Source organism: Patiria miniata, unplaced genomic scaffold, assembly GCF_015706575.1.
Source record: "Patiria miniata isolate m_02_andy unplaced genomic scaffold, ASM1570657v1 HiC_scaffold_17, whole genome shotgun sequence".
NCBI lineage: Eukaryota > Metazoa > Echinodermata > Asteroidea > Valvatida > Asterinidae > Patiria > Patiria miniata.
Window position 1 is genome coordinate 11,562,109 of NW_024037055.1, and position 15,783 is coordinate 11,577,891.

Consider the following 15,783-nt stretch of genomic DNA (forward strand, 5'->3'; position numbering starts at 1 on the left):
GCACGGGGATTTCCCTTTTGTACGCAATCATTGCACACTGTTTTTCGGGAATTTCCCTTTTGTACGCAATTTGCTGTACACACAATGTACGTGGCATTAAATGAGTGTTTCAAGGCATAAGCGTGTTCAACTTCAAATTTCAAGGGGTCTTTTCATTGTAACTTCCGGTCTCATGACGTAATCAATTTTTTTTCGCGCACAGGTCTTGTCTGCATTAAGGTCATCATTTCTTTTAATTTTGAAGCGATTACCGCAAATGTCGCCACAGACATCAACTGAAAATGTGTTTTGGAATTTTTTTTACCTGCCGCTAGAGGGTGCTCAAACTCTTCATGGTGTCACCGATCAAAGGTCACCCCACCCACAGACTAACATCGTTGAAAGCAACTTCATATCTTTTTCCACTTTCAAATTATTAGGCACTTTCAGTTTCGACCGACGAAGGGTCACATGATTTTGCACGCACAAGATAAATTGATGATCATGTATTATCATGTTGATTCCCGCAAAATTCAAATAGCGGTCTCGGACGGTTGATTTTATATTGAATTTCAAAGATTGAATTTATTATTTTTTGAAGTGACATCACGTGACCCATGATGACGTCATGATGACGTAATTGCAAAAAAAAGACATCTTCAGTAGGTTGTACATTCATGTATTGACAGTTGAAGTTCATATTAGGCTTGAGCGGTTCCACTCTTCCTGGAGCCAGTTCCGGTTCCCAAAAAAGAGCCGGTTCTGAGTCGGAATCAGCTCCCGGAAAGTTCAATGAAAAACATAAGCTCTGGAAATTACATGTAAAGAATAACTATGTCACCGTGTGAGGCCGTACTCCGTGGATTTCGACGTGCAATACACTGTACATGTTATTCTACTACGTATTTGTTTTCAAACAGTGTCTTTTTCCTGTGAAACTGCTAGATTTATTACTTTATTCTCAGTTCCTTTCCTATGATTTTATTTACCGTGATCACACTGTCATGCCGCCAAGAATAAATGATTCACTGCACGTGCACAGCACAAGTACACGAACACGCTACGTATACACTGGTATCTTGCTTTTAACAAACACGTGGAACCGGTCGAGTGCTGGAATTGGCTCCGATGGACCGGGCCCCATGTACAAATTTACTCCGGCTGATTCGAATGAGTAAAGGCGGTCCGGATCTCTATTATCTTGCAGGTATAGCAGCCTATTTTTCACCATGTGCGCCGATATCAAAAAGAAGTTTTAGAAATGAAGCATATAGGAATAATTTATTTTCATGCAACGGTAGATTCGAGACTCGTTTGGAGCTGGGGATTTTTTTACATGTACCCTGGCCCACTGCTCGTGAAATCCGAATCTCAAAACTCTGAGTGCTGTTCCCAGTACACGGGGGTCTGTACTCCGTGGGTAGAGCCGATTCTGGCAGCACTCATCGGAGCCGGGGCCGTCAGAGCCGATTCCAGCACTCAGAGCCTGTGTGATAAAAACATTGACTCATGTGAACAACGGACTCCTTTTTCGTGATCGTTCATTTTATTATCTACATGTATGCAGGAGCATGCGCAACATATTTTATAAACCTAAATTCATGCTACACCGATTGTCCAAACAGACTAGGATTGGGTTCAATGCAATGCACTGCGTGCATGCATGCAAGCCAAGTGGCCGAACTGCAAACATCGTATCTCCGATCTTTGCGATGTATTTGGAGTCTGTGGTTTTTCCTCGCCGTTGTTTTGACTAGCAAGATTAAATGATGTCCTGGTGTTGAATTCCTACACATGTGGCTGATTCTCGGCTCAGGGTTTTGTGCACAGAGAATGGGTAATTTAATCTGGAACCAATTCTTTTGGAGCTGGAACTGAGGATAGCGGGTACCCGGTTTTCAAAAAAAATTGGACTCGCGGTTCCGGTTCTAGAACCGGGGAACCGATGGAACCTCGCAATGCTAGTTCATATATGTTTTCAGTTTGACAAACAGTTCTGGAGAAGAATTTGCTGAGGAGAACCATAATAATAACAACAATAGAAAAATCATACAATAACAATAGGTGTTGGGCTGAGGCCCAACACCTAATAAAAATACCATTTTCCTTGAATTGCTTCTAGAGAGCACCTTTTTAAGTGACAGAATTAATCCTTGCAGTATTTTCGGCGTAAACTTTGTAATCTTAAAAGGCCAAACTGCTTATCAAATGAGGGCACTGTAACAACACCATTTCTGGGTAAAACACCAAAAAATCCATTCCATTAAATTTTTCTTCAATCTGAAAATCAAAGATTGTGGTAACATAGATTTTTAATTGTAGCCTTGGACACGAGTCTTGTATATCCTCAAAATGGGATTGTTAGATTGCCATCATTGGTTCAGGAATACAACCCAATATTTGATCATCATAAAATAAATTTCCCCCCCCCCCCCATGTTACATTATTGTTACACATTGGTAACCGGCCCTCAAGCATTCCTTGGTTCATTCTACAATGCATATGTACATGTAACACATTTTGTCACTGTATCCTAAACATGATGTCTACAAAGATAAACTGTATGCAAAGCGGTACGTGTACATGTAGCACAACCATGGAAAAGTGATACTAAAAAGAAGTGATCAGACAAATCTTGTACCATATAGAATATTTACATGTTCCAATTCTGTTTTCATCATTTGCAAGACTACAGGGTACATGTACATACTGTACAAGACTTAATTTCGTCATGTCAGTGCAACAAGGTCGTAACTCAATTCTGCGACAAAATCATATATCGGGCGTATATGCTCCGTGCAACAACGTCATATCATGATGTCCATCAACTTTGTGTGTGTATCTGGGTTATTTTAAGCAAGATACGACCTTTTGTCATTCTAAAACTCGTGTTTCACTTAAAAACTATTTTAGGAGATACGACTTTGTTGCACGGACACGATGATTTGTATCTGCTTACATGTACATCATTTATATTTTGAATAACCTTCTCAGTGCTAGTGTGAAAGGGCTTTTGATGATAGTATGTTTGTATTTTGCAGGTAGTCCAACATTTGAGCTGGCCGTCATTAATCCAGGATATGTTATGGGTCCAATTCTCTCTGGGAGTAGCTGTACCAGTATGGAAGTGATGAAAAGACTCATGTGCAGGGATCCACCTCTAATTCCAAAAATGAACTTCAGTGTTGTAGATGTACGTGATGTAGCTGCATGTCACATCATTGCCATGACACATCCGGAGGCATCAGGTACATTTTAGATCACAAGTTGATCCAAACGTAAAGCATGAGTGATTGTTCCTAATGTTACATGTATGAAACACAGGGCATTTTCACCTTTCTTGAATAGGCAAATGGGAAGTCACCCAAGTAGAGGTTGAGAATGCAGCCATATGTATCACTCTTAACAGATAATCAGGTACTTGTGTGAGAAGAGTTTAGAGTGACAAGCTTTTACTGGTCCTGGGGGGATAGCCTAGTGTCCTCTTAATCTAACTGAATATTGTAGCGGGAAGCTATTGGGCTCTTGTCCTCCAAGTCCAGCAAAATGAAAGAAAAGGGGGCACACACAGGATTTCTAACTCGAAAGGAAGCTCTTATTTATTTTGCCAAACGGACTCTGCGGTCAACTCGCCGCACCGCCATCAGAGCTGCAACTGATGGCGGTGTTCCCAGCATAGAAAAGCACAGCCACACAAAATGCATTACATTGTAACAACTTCGAGTAGCCAAACCTTTCAGTGACCTATTTATGGAAAGTAATCTCCAGGGTGTGCACAGACAAAAGAACTAGGTCAGCACACCTGTGACCCAACGCGCCAACAATGCACCGCCGGGGGCCCTCCAGCAGCGGCTAGTGAACAAAAGTAACAATAAAACGATATATAAGCTGTCCGTTACACCGCTCCGTCCCAAAAATTTGCCTATTCTCCTGAATAGGAGGCACATTTACAACAAAAATACAGGGATTTACAATGAAATATACAAATTTCCAAATCTTGTCAAAGGGTTTTCGTTTCCCAAAAAATGTTTTGTTGATGAATGATCTGAACCATGGGCGTCGCCAGGATTTTTCCAGGGGGGGGGGCAAAGCAAATTTTTCCTTATCATCTCTATCATTTTTTTCTGAGCGTGAACAGGGGAACATTTTCCCTACCCCCCCCATCAAATTAACAGTAATATGGCTTCGCACCTCTTTTTCCTTTTTTTTTTTCTCTTTTTTTCCCCGTTACCCCCCCCCCCCTTGCGAGGCCCATGATCTGAACTTGAAAATCTTTTTACAGAACATGCTTTTTTTCTTTCTTTTTCTAAACACAATTGGGTTGATCTGGTCCCCAAAGTGGTCCAGCAATCCATGATGACTACCACAGCAACAGGAGAATATTATAAGAAACAACATGAGAAATCAAATACTTTGCTTTGTTAATCAATTGGTGTCCTCAATGGAAGTCCATCAGTGTTGATTCTAGTCCCCAGACTGGTTACATAGAATCAAACAATGATACAGCAAACTGTGACGACTACACTACAACAATTTCAACACATTCTTTTACAGTTGTTTCTTCAGTTCACTCAGAAACTGTCCTTTCTTCACTATCTGTCTTCACCAAGAGAGACCTTCTCTCCAGTCTCTGCCCTTGTTGCACTTCACCAGCTTCAGTGTCTCCCGCCGAGTACATAGGTCATGTCGCTGTACTCCTGGCACTTTTTCGTTAATTCCCAACCTTGCTTAGATCCCGATGTCTGTCCATGCGGTATTTCTGTCCATGCGTGCTCTACTCCATTTACTAGTGTCCTCTTTGGTGGCCTTGTCTTCTGTGGTACACCCTGCACTTGGGGATCCCCTGTCTTCCATGGCCTTGTCTTCTGTGGTACACCCTGCAACGGTGGATTCCCAGCCTTTGATGCGCCATGCACCAATGGGTATCCTGTTTTCTGTGGTACTCCCTGTACTCCTGGCCTTGTCTTCTGTGATGTGTACTGCATCGCAGAATCCGCAGTCTGGTTGGCCTACTGTTCTTGTCCCTTGTTCATGTCGCCTAGTGCCACGCCATCACCTGAACGTGCAGGTCAGTGTCTTGTGGTCAATTGCCCAAGGTCAGAGTTGCTGTCCTAGCAGTACGGCGGTCGATGAGTTCAGCGTACTCCGGCTGATTGGAATGCACCATTGGAGCCGTCCACAACAGTGGAGCAGTGTGCATTGATGGAGATGTTCGCAACGATGGAGCTATCGATGTGCAGCTGGTATTCTCAGCAGCAGTTGGATCAGGACTGGAAAACCCAGTGCATCAGCAAACCTTGATCCGATGGACAGCCACCATGTTCGGTAGTATCACAGGATGGGGCTCCATGTCATCGGCAGGGCTATCACCGCTTACAGCGGTTTCTCTGCCCTTGGTCTCCACATCCACGCAACAACCACGCCTAACATCAATGTCTGCTCCCGGACCTCTGAACGGCCTTGCTTGGCATTTATTCCCACTCTGATCCACACTAGCAGAATCATCGGAATGGTACATCACTTCCAATTTGGTGATCATTTTATTGATCTTTTGTAACACACCAACCAGTGATCCAGTGGCCATTGGATTACTTCCATGTCTGTCCAAGGAATAGGCTGATCCAGAAATCTGTCTTTCACCGTCCTCCCGAAAATTGGCGTCCACGATTTCATCTGCGGTGGTGCACTTCATCATTTTCAGTCATGTTGCAAATGCATTGAGTCAAATTATCCCGTCAATATCCCACTGCTGCCACCATTTGTTGCGGGAACCCATTGGGCTCCTGTCCTCCAAGTTGAGCAAAACGCAAGAAAATGGGACACACACAAGATTTCTAACTCAAAAGGAAGCTCTTATTTATTTCAGCAAATGGACTCTGCGGTCAACTCGCTGCACCGCCATCAAAAATGCAACTGCTGATTCCCAGCATAGAAAAGCACAGCTACACAAAATGTATTAGATTTTAACAACTTGGAGTAGCCAAACCTTTAAGTGACCTATTTATAGAAAGTATATCTTTGGAGCGCGCACTTAGCCAGACAAAAGTACTAGGTCAGTGCACCTGTGACCCAATGCCCCAATAATGCGCTGCAGCTCTCCGGCGGCGGCTGATGAACAAAAGCAATAATAAAGTGATATACAAACTGTCCGTTACAATACGTATTTGTCTGTCTGTCGGGCCTTTGGGCTGTCTGTCTGTCTGTCACATGTGACTTAGACGAGACACCAAAAATACATTGACTGTTTGCATCCATGCGCATGGGTTCCTTCACATTCTGAACGCCTCCCTGTTCCTTTGCGTGCTGTACAGTATTTTGCACATGTTCCTCATACTGTTCTCGGACATGCTTTACCGAGAGGGTATTGCTATGCTAATCCACCTTTTCTTTGCATGCGAGAATGGGAACATCACAACAAAAAGAAGCGAAGAAGTAACGTATGCTTGGGAAAAAAAAAACCAATGGGAATTAGATCCTATTTGGTAATTGAAACCAGACATCGGAACCAGCATTAAATAAATAGACTTTCTGTTTTTTTAGGATTCAAACAGCACGAAAATACCCGAAATATTTTTACTCAACAGAAGCGATGAAATTACCTCAGTGTCAAGTGTGTATATGTATAATGTACAGCTCTTAATTTAGCATGTCAATGTTTTTCCGTCTGTGTTATTTTATACCGGTACATCTATTGGTGAGCTTTTTGTGGTGTTTAAATATCATTTATCAAAGACGTGACCAAATAACTGAAGTAACGTGTTCGCACCACCCAGTTTGCCAACGACAAAGCTAATGAATGTTTGGATTCCTTTATCTCATAATTCTACCCAATCATTTGGCAACATCAAGCAATAGGTACCGACCTTTCATTTAACATGCAGACAAGCCCCAATCCCGAAAGTCTGCTGCACTCCTCCCTCGTAAAAGCGTCCAATCATGTAGTACCTTGTCAGGAATCCTCTGTTATAATTGGTTGTTAAATAATATCCCATTTAAAGGAAGTCTCACTAGCCGCAGACTAAATATTGCTCATTCAAAGAATTTCCACCTGGGGTCTGTTATAAGAGATACATTGTATTACTTGCGTCGATAGGCCATCAATCGATGTCTCAACACCGGCAAGTTTATTCCCCGGATGGATTAATTTGTTTCTTATATCGAAAACCTACCTTTATGTTAAATATACCCCTTTTTTTATATTAAAACAAAACACTTAAATCAAAAATATAAATACTTAAACATTTCACTTGTATTCTGGAGGTATATTGAATAAAAGGTACATTTTTATAAGGATTTCTGAATTTTAAAAGAAAGTAGAAGACTCACCAGCCAGTGTTTATTAAACAGCGTATTTCTTTGAGAAGTAATTTTAATGATCATATCAGAGAAAATACGTTTAACTTTAGCCTATCCCGGTATTCTCAAAACATTTGTTTGAATTCCAGTATCTGAATTGCCTGAAGTAGTTATTCAAAATAGCATTTTGTTGGCCTTTCATTTTGTGATAAATGGGAAAAAACATTTGAATAAATTTGTCACAATTTTTTTATTTCAACTCTAATCACCGCATGCCATCCAACAAACATTGTAAGGTACAATGATCACTGGTACAGTGATCACTGTAGCCCCTCGCCCTTCCCCGAACACGGGGCAGCCCGAGGGGACCAGCCACCACGCTTCAGTGGGCTCCAGTCACCCATGCCCTCCCGACACAGTGCGAGTTCCACTGGTTGCCGGGACGGGCTATTGCACGGGCTATCGGACCTGCTGTGCTCGCTCAGCCCACGAGGCCTGAGACACTGTCGGCCGGGTATGATATGAGCTACGCTATACCCCAGCACTTCCCCGAGCATGGGACAACACAAGGGGAATAGCCGCCAAGCTTCAGTGGGCTCTAGTCACCCGTGCCCTCCCGACACAGTGCCAAGTACCACTGGATGCCGGGACAGGCTATTTCATGGGAACGACCAGCGCTCGCTCAGCCCACGGGGCTTGAGGCGTTGGTCGGGTATGCTATGAGCAACGCGGAGCCTGTCACCTGGGGATACCCCGGCCCAACAGGCCACCGTTGTATCTTGCTCTGAGGGACCATTCTCGTCATCGGATTTTATCCGTTGTTTTGGGCGTCCTGGTGCCCCAGGTGTCTTCCGGCGTTTCCTCTGACACACCCTGGGGCCGTTCTTCAAAGAAGTAGAAGAAGGCTGATCGCTAATACCACGCCGTTCTTCTTCAGATGCTGGCGGCTCTTCTGACTGGTCCCACCCGGCAAACGCCCCCGTGGTGAGGCCCTATTGTTGGCCCCCCTGAAGCGGCAAGTCACGCCTCACAACCCTCGGCCGTTGGTTTCACTTCACAGTCTTCAGTCGCAGGTCACGATTGGGTGACCCATGAACAAGGGGTCATACTGCACACAGATAGCCGTGCTCCGGAGTCCCTACCTGCAGTGAATGTTTCACAGTCGTCATTCGTTGGTCATGGTTAGGTGGCCAAAGCACAAAGAGATACACGTGTACACATGTTCATTTGTACATGTACACAATGTACAATGATACCATGTATGGTTGCATGCACCGGAGGCCCAGCCTATGGCGAGCCCTTCACATTCGCCGGCCGTGGACCACGGTTAGGTGGACCGGAGACAACGGGACCTACCGCACGCAGTTAGCCGTGCGCCGGGATCCCTGCATGTGTTGAGTATTCACCCATCGATGTCTATTTACTCCGAGGGAGTTGTCCAGCCACCGCCGCGTGGTTCTGTACATCTCGCCCCTCCAGACGGCTCTTGTTCACCGGAGTCAACTCGATCTTTGCAATTGGCTGACTCGGCCGATGATGACGAAGAACCAGACCAATTACAGCGACTGTCCATCACCGAAACGGAAGTTCGTATTGTGTAGAGGGACATGATACGGGTACATTACCCTCCGCCGATGAGCCCCTCCGCCCGATCATAAATTTAAATCTTTGAGGCGCGGAACGGGCTTCACATCTAACAATGACGAAGTGTTCCCCAAACTTCCTTTGGATCAAGTGTGTGTGGAATACATCGACATTATGTCAATGGACAAACGGCGTCCATTTCTCACGCGGGAATAGGATTACTATCGTACAACCCGATTCGTTCTCCTTATTCTTTGATCAAACTCGGGCGATTTTTTGCACCAATCCCACCGCGGCAAACACAGCCGGGATGAGGACACGGTTGTTTGGGTCCACTCATTGCAAGCCTTACAATTGTTCTCGGCTACATTGCCGAGTTCATTGTCAGCTCTATGTGGCGGGCATCATTGCTGAAACGGCCCGTCTGAATTGCGAGCCTTGCTCTGTAGCCCTCTACAGTAATCACGGTTGGGTGGCTCGAGGACAAAGGGACACGCCGCACTTGTGTGCGTCGGTGTTTCTGCCTGCACTATAAGTCTGAAATCGCTGCAGTTCTTCATGTACACGTACATGTACATTGCACAGTGTTCATTGTGCATGTGCATGTACAGTCGAACCCTGATAAGAAAAGCACTGTTAATACAACACCATGCTTATACATGTAACAGGGAAAATGTTAAGTTCCAAGTTTTGGGTTTTGTTCTTTTTTTTCTGCCCTTCACAATGAACTCCAGCCTGAACATAACCTCAACGACTGGTTGTTGTGATGCTTCTGTAGATCAGGCACACATGTGGTCCACACATGTGTGGACCACATTCGCAAGATGTGCCCGCATCCAAGATGCCTGTTGCTCTACAAGCAAGAATGTGATAATTTCCATTTTCTGTTAGTGAATTTCGGTAATTTTGTTGTCACACCTTCCCTCTCCAATGCAGCTAAGGACAAGCTGCCAGCAGTAGAGGGACCATATCATTCAAGCACCCCTTTGTAGATAATACTTGGCAAGCTTGAATGCACTTTACAGTATGAAGTACGTTAGGTATTATCACTGTTAAGTGCACAGTCTACACTCGGTACCCTATTAGTTTACACGAGTGCAGACCCCAACGACCTCGACCCACCAGGGTAACATGCTTGATGAGCTGTTTCTCCCGTCGAAGGTCGCCCGCCAAAGATTCGAGTCCCACTTTGTAACGGACAAAAGTATTTTTGCGGGGGATATTGATGTTTACATCCATATTGGTCAATGATGGCTGCTCAGATGGTCGATCTCAGAAAGCCGTCAAATCAACGGTCAGGCCAGCGCAGGTGATGAACAAACTGTTACTTGTTTTCTCAGCTGCTCACCTCTTGAAATTTGGCCATGGTGATGTTGTGTCGCCGTGCTATCAACATCTTCTGCGTGCCACGCCACATAGGCTAGGGCCGTCACTGGTAACAACGACTCCGATTTGGCTTCAGTTATTTTGTTGAATACCATAGGTGACTTACCTGACTCGTGACGACCTCCACTGGTCTGTTTCATGTGAGCTTGTCATAGAGACTTTGAGACTGACATCAATTCCATCGAGCCAACACAGTGTTGCACCCCTCGCGTTTTTCCCTGGGGGAGATGTTAATGAGATTTAGTCAACTCTCGTACATTTCATCATGGGGGACAACAGCAACTTACTATCAGGCCAGAGCATTGGGAATTTCGCGGTTTCGAACAAAGATTCCCGCTGCAAATTCATGGTGGTCCGGTTCAGGCTTTTTGCCTCACTCCTTGCATCTGCTCAGATAGTAAAAGGGCTGCGCTGCGGAAATGGAGAATGGTGACATTCACCTATTTTCCTTGTGTCGGCACAGTCATCACTGCATCCAGTGCAGGTCATGCCTCCAGTGATGGTTCAACGCTGCCAACCTCACAGGGGTGTGCCTCACAGATCACAGCCTTCACTAATTGTCATGGCAGTTTCATGCTTTTGACTATTTCCCTCCCAAACAAGGAAAACGTCACTTCTAACGTCCTCCTTAGGGGATGGATCCTCTCGACAGTGGTAGCTGCTAAACCACTAACCATGTCAATCTGCTTGTTACACGGATTGGTCACATTTTTCCAGTGTACTGCACAAGGGTTCCTGACCCCTGCTCGTGGCAGACGAACACATTGGTGATGGAGACAGACGGGCTGCTTGTTTACATCTTCCCGCCGTTTCCTCCTATCCCTCGGGTACTAAAGCAACTGGAGCAGAAAGATGACAAGGTCATCCTCTTTACTCCATGTTGGTCCCATTGATTGGTTTCCCAGGGCTATAACCATTCCCTTGGTTCACCAGTCAGGGGTTCTTCCGAGGATACAAATATTCTGTTGCAGTGCAGTTTGGGTTTCCTTCACCCGGCTCTGCAGGAATTTCTCCTGATGTGCTGGATGCTGTCATGCTATCCTGTTCACATCAGACCTTTCTCAAACGAGCTACGGCTGTTACTGCCTACACTTGAGGGACTTCTAACATGACAGTATACATGTATTGCTTTATGTTAGACAGTCGTACTCCCATGTCAGTTTATTAAGGGGATGTTTGTTTTCAACACCCTTGAAGTGCGGGACCTCTTCAACGCCATTCCAAAAAACGTTATCGAGATCTTTAAACATGACTTGTAGTTCCTTGAACCAGTGGGCAATTTCACATATGTTTCAGTTGTCCCTAAGGTTTCTTTTTTTTTAGCAGTTGTTACTTCTAGATGTACATGTAGAAAACAACTGCTTGCTGTATAATAGAGACGGAACGCACCTGGTGTAGACTGAATGTGCCCATTCGATTTCTACGGAAGGATTTTGAACTAAGACCGTCGGAGTCCTTTGTGTCTCCGGATGTCTTTGTTCCAGGCATCAAATTACTCCTTTCCGTTCCAGACAGAGAATTTTGGTGCCGATCATGACTGTCACGTCGTACGTAAGCTGCACAGGGACGCTTTGAATCGATCACTTGCAGTTTCATGTACTGCACATGTATTTGTCAAGACAACCCTGCCATAATGGCAGGCTTCTCGCAACACGTATTTGTCATGACAACCCTGCCATACCAGCAGGCTTCTCATGACACATTTTTGTTGTGACAACCGTGCCAAACCAGCAGGCTTATCAGGACGACCTCACCATACCTGCAGGCTTTTCATGACAAGATTGCCTGAAGGTTGGTTATGGTCATCCATGGAACCACGGGCGTATCAACGGCAGGGGCTGTGTGATCGGCCCGTGTGCACACGGGCCGATCTTGGGAGAGCTTGGGAGAACAGTGTTGATGAGCTTGGAAGAACAGTGTTGATGGCAACTGACTGAACCCCAACATGTTCTCGACATTTTCAGACCGGAGACCTCCCCAGAATTGATGTCTCCTGACTCTGATTCTTTCTTGAATTCAGTACATATAACAGTGTCTATATGTTGTATGTCATAATCATTACGCGCAATGCCCCATATCGGGGACCGCGTCTTGGTCAGCATGTTAATGGATAGCCCTAACAGTCCGGAATCCTCCAATTTCAATATGATTTTGCACACCCCCTAGGGAGTTGGGGTTAATGTCCTTATCATGCAGACCTTTTTTAGGCTGCCTTGTCCACATGTGAAGCGACGGGGCCTATCTGGGGTTTACGTGTCGTGTTACGTGCCCCTGTGAAAGCACAATAGCATCTCGCATGACCCACCACCTTGACGGTGCTAGTCTATGCAAAAGTAGTAATTGCTCTACAGGTAAGTAGAGTGAAGTAGACCCCCCCCCCCCACAGAAGTGTGGTTGGGGTCTACGAGCGAATACTTACCTGAAGAGCATCCCTCCCTCCTACCCCACTATACTCGATGCCATGAGTACATTTTGTATTCCGACTTAACGCTCGAGAAAAGGGGACGCTCACGAGGCACGCATGCCGCAGGGTATTATGGGTAGGGCACCAGAAGGCACTATTGTGTAAAACTCTTAGCGGAAAATACCTGCCGGTAGGGGGAATATGCAAAATTAGTAATTGCTCTGCAGGTAAGTATTCGCTCGTAGACCCCAACCACACCTCTGTGGGGGGGAATATACATCAGCACCATATTGTTAGCTGTTTTGGTGTACACACCGAAACAGCTCTGTTTTTGTTATTTTTTTAGCTGTTTTGGTGTACACACCGAAACAGCTCTTGTTTTTGTTATTTATTAGGTTAGGAGTTGTAGAGGGACATTCCATATTATAGTCAGCGAGGTGTTTCGTTTTGTTGTTGTGTATGCTCCCACTGAGGTAGCCTGCGGTTCAGACAATGACTTTTTATGCCCCGCGGCGAAGCCGAAGGGGCATACTGTTTCCGCTTTGTCCTTCCGTGGGTGGGTGAGCTTGTCTTACATACGCAGTGTGGACTTCCGAACAAAAGACGTCCACATAATGTAGGTAGCAGCGACGAAGTGTGGACTTGCCCACGTCCACACAGTGTTTCCCCATTTCTGGAAAACAGGTTTAGAGGCATTTTTGGGTTAGGTTTATCTGTAGCAGAATGAAGAGAAACACTAAAGGGAATCATTGAAAAAAAATTGGGTTGTAAGAGTTTTCACAGTTTGAGAAAAATGAGTTTTTCCACTGGTGTTCCTTAACTACACGAAAAGAAAGGAAAGTCCACACTAGGTATGTGAAACAAGTCTGGGTGGGTGAGTTTGTCTTACATACGCAGTGTGGACTTCCGAACAAAAGACGTCCACATAATGTAGGTAGCACCGACGTTGTGTGGGTGGGTGTGTGGGTGTGTGGGTGGGTGTGTGGGTGGGTGTGTGGGTGGGTGTGTGGGTGGGTGTGTGGGTGGGTGTGTGGGTGGGTGGGTGTGTGGGTGGGTGTGTGGGTGGGTGTGTGGGTGGGTGTGACCACAAATTTGTATCCTTGTGTGTATGTCTTGTCAGCGCGATAACTTGAAAAATACTTAACAAATGAACTTCAACTTTGGTTTGTGTATTGGTCTTGGTAATCCTAAGAAACCTATTGCATTTGGGGCCGAAAGGTCAAGGGTCAAGGTCACAGTGGCTAAAACAATAGAAATTTTGTCAGTGCGATAACTTGAGAAATACTTTACATGTGAAATTCAAATTTGGTTTGTGGATTGTCCTTGGCAATCCTAAGAAGCCTATTGCATTTGGGGCCGAAAGGTCAAGGGTCAAGGTCACAGAGGCTAAAACAAAAAAAATGTTGTCAGCACGATAACTTAAGAAATACTTAACATATGAACTTCAAATTTGGTTTGGGTATTGTCCTCTGCAATCCTAAGAAGCCTATTGCATTTGGGGCCGAAAGATCAAGGGTCAAGGTCACAGTGGCTAAAACAAAAGAAATGTTGTCAGCGCGATAACTTGAGAAATACTTTACATGTGAACTTCAAATTTGGTTTGTGGATTGTCCTTGGCAATCCTAAGAAGCCTATTCATTGCATTTGGGGCCAAAAGGTCAAGGGTCAAGGTCACAGAGGCTAAAACAAAAGAGAGATGGTCAGCGCGATATCTTGAGAAATACTTTACATATGAACCTCAAATTTGGTTTGTGTATTGTTCTTGGTAATCCTAAGAAGCCTATTCCATTTGGGGCCACAAGGTCAAGGGTCAAGGTCACAGTGGCTAAAACAATAGAAATGTCAGCGCGATAACTTGAGAAATACTTTACATGTGAACTTCAAATTTGGATCGTCCTTGGCAATCCTAAGAAGCCTATTGCATTTGGGAAGCCTATTGCATTGGGGGTCGCAAGTTCAAGGGTCAAGGTCACAGTGGCTAAAACAATAGAAATCTCGTATTTGTTCTGAGATCATCATCATAGGGATTAATTCATATAAACCTACAGAAAACACTAATGCTGTCAATGAACGTTCCATGTGACCAAGGTACATGTAAGTTGATGTTAAAAGAGTGGTGTTATATGTCATGGGAACAGTTACGGTTGCGGGGCTCTTGTGTTTGTAAACACACCTGACTTTTTTTTTTTATGAAAAAAAGTAAAACTGCTGCAAACTGCTTACTGACTGGATGGACCTGAAATATATAAATCTTAAAATTAATGTGGCCTGACGTTGCGAACTTAGCAAGTTCTTCTTCAGAGGCTAAAACAGAAATGACAGAGGTACATACATTAACATGGGGGTGCACACAAACATGCAGGGCTGAAAGAAGAAACACAAAAGGAGGATTAGGTGTGAAAGGTGTGGAAAGATGCAGGGGAGGGTGGATGAGAGAACAAAGAAACAAAGGGAGATGGCAAACCACAAGGGGTCTTGTGTAAACAGGGGAGGGACCAGAAAGGGGAAGGATCAAAGGTCACAGGGAGTGGGAACGGACAAAAGAGTGTGAGAGTGAAGGGATGATGTGGGGGGGGGGGGGGGAACAGTATTGAGGTGGAAAGGGATGAAAGATGGGGGAAGATGGGTAAACCCAAACAAGGAAGACCAGGTGGATTATCTGTAACAGAAGACAATGGAGGAAGAAAAGGATTAGTCATTTCCAAGTTGGATGTTGAGACCATGTGGTTGAATAGTTTGAAGACGATTCATCCACACTTTCTCTCTGCTGAGGCGAACTGAGTCCTTGCGATGGCCAAGAGATTCAATGCCCTGCAAAATCATATCAGAAATGGAGTGGTTAGGCAGGTTGAAGTGATGACCAACAGGGGTGTCTAGTTTCTTGGTGTTGACCGTTGACCGGTGGGCATAGAAACGCTTCTTGAGCGTATTCTTAGTCTCACCTACATACTGCACTCCACAGACCCTGCAAGAAATGAGATATATGACATTAGAGTTGTTACAAGTGATGTTACCAATGGTTCTGTGGGTAGTGACAGAAGAGTGGCCAGAAAAGGAGTCAGACTCCTGGATATGAATCTGGCAGACAACACATCTGGAACTGCACTTGAAAGTACCATGCTGGGTGGGAGGGG

General features: G+C 44.9%; 1 protein-coding gene across 1 annotated transcript in view; it reads left to right on the forward strand.

Moving 5' to 3' along the window:
- Positions 1-15,783, forward strand: part of LOC119723827 (phenylacetaldehyde reductase-like) — a 117,566-nt gene that overhangs the window by 53,660 nt on the left and 48,123 nt on the right. Inside the window, exon 5 of the mRNA XM_038194706.1 lies at positions 3,021-3,227. Within this exon, the coding sequence (XP_038050634.1) occupies positions 3,021-3,227 (207 nt within the window). The remainder of the gene's footprint in view (positions 1-3,020; positions 3,228-15,783) is intronic.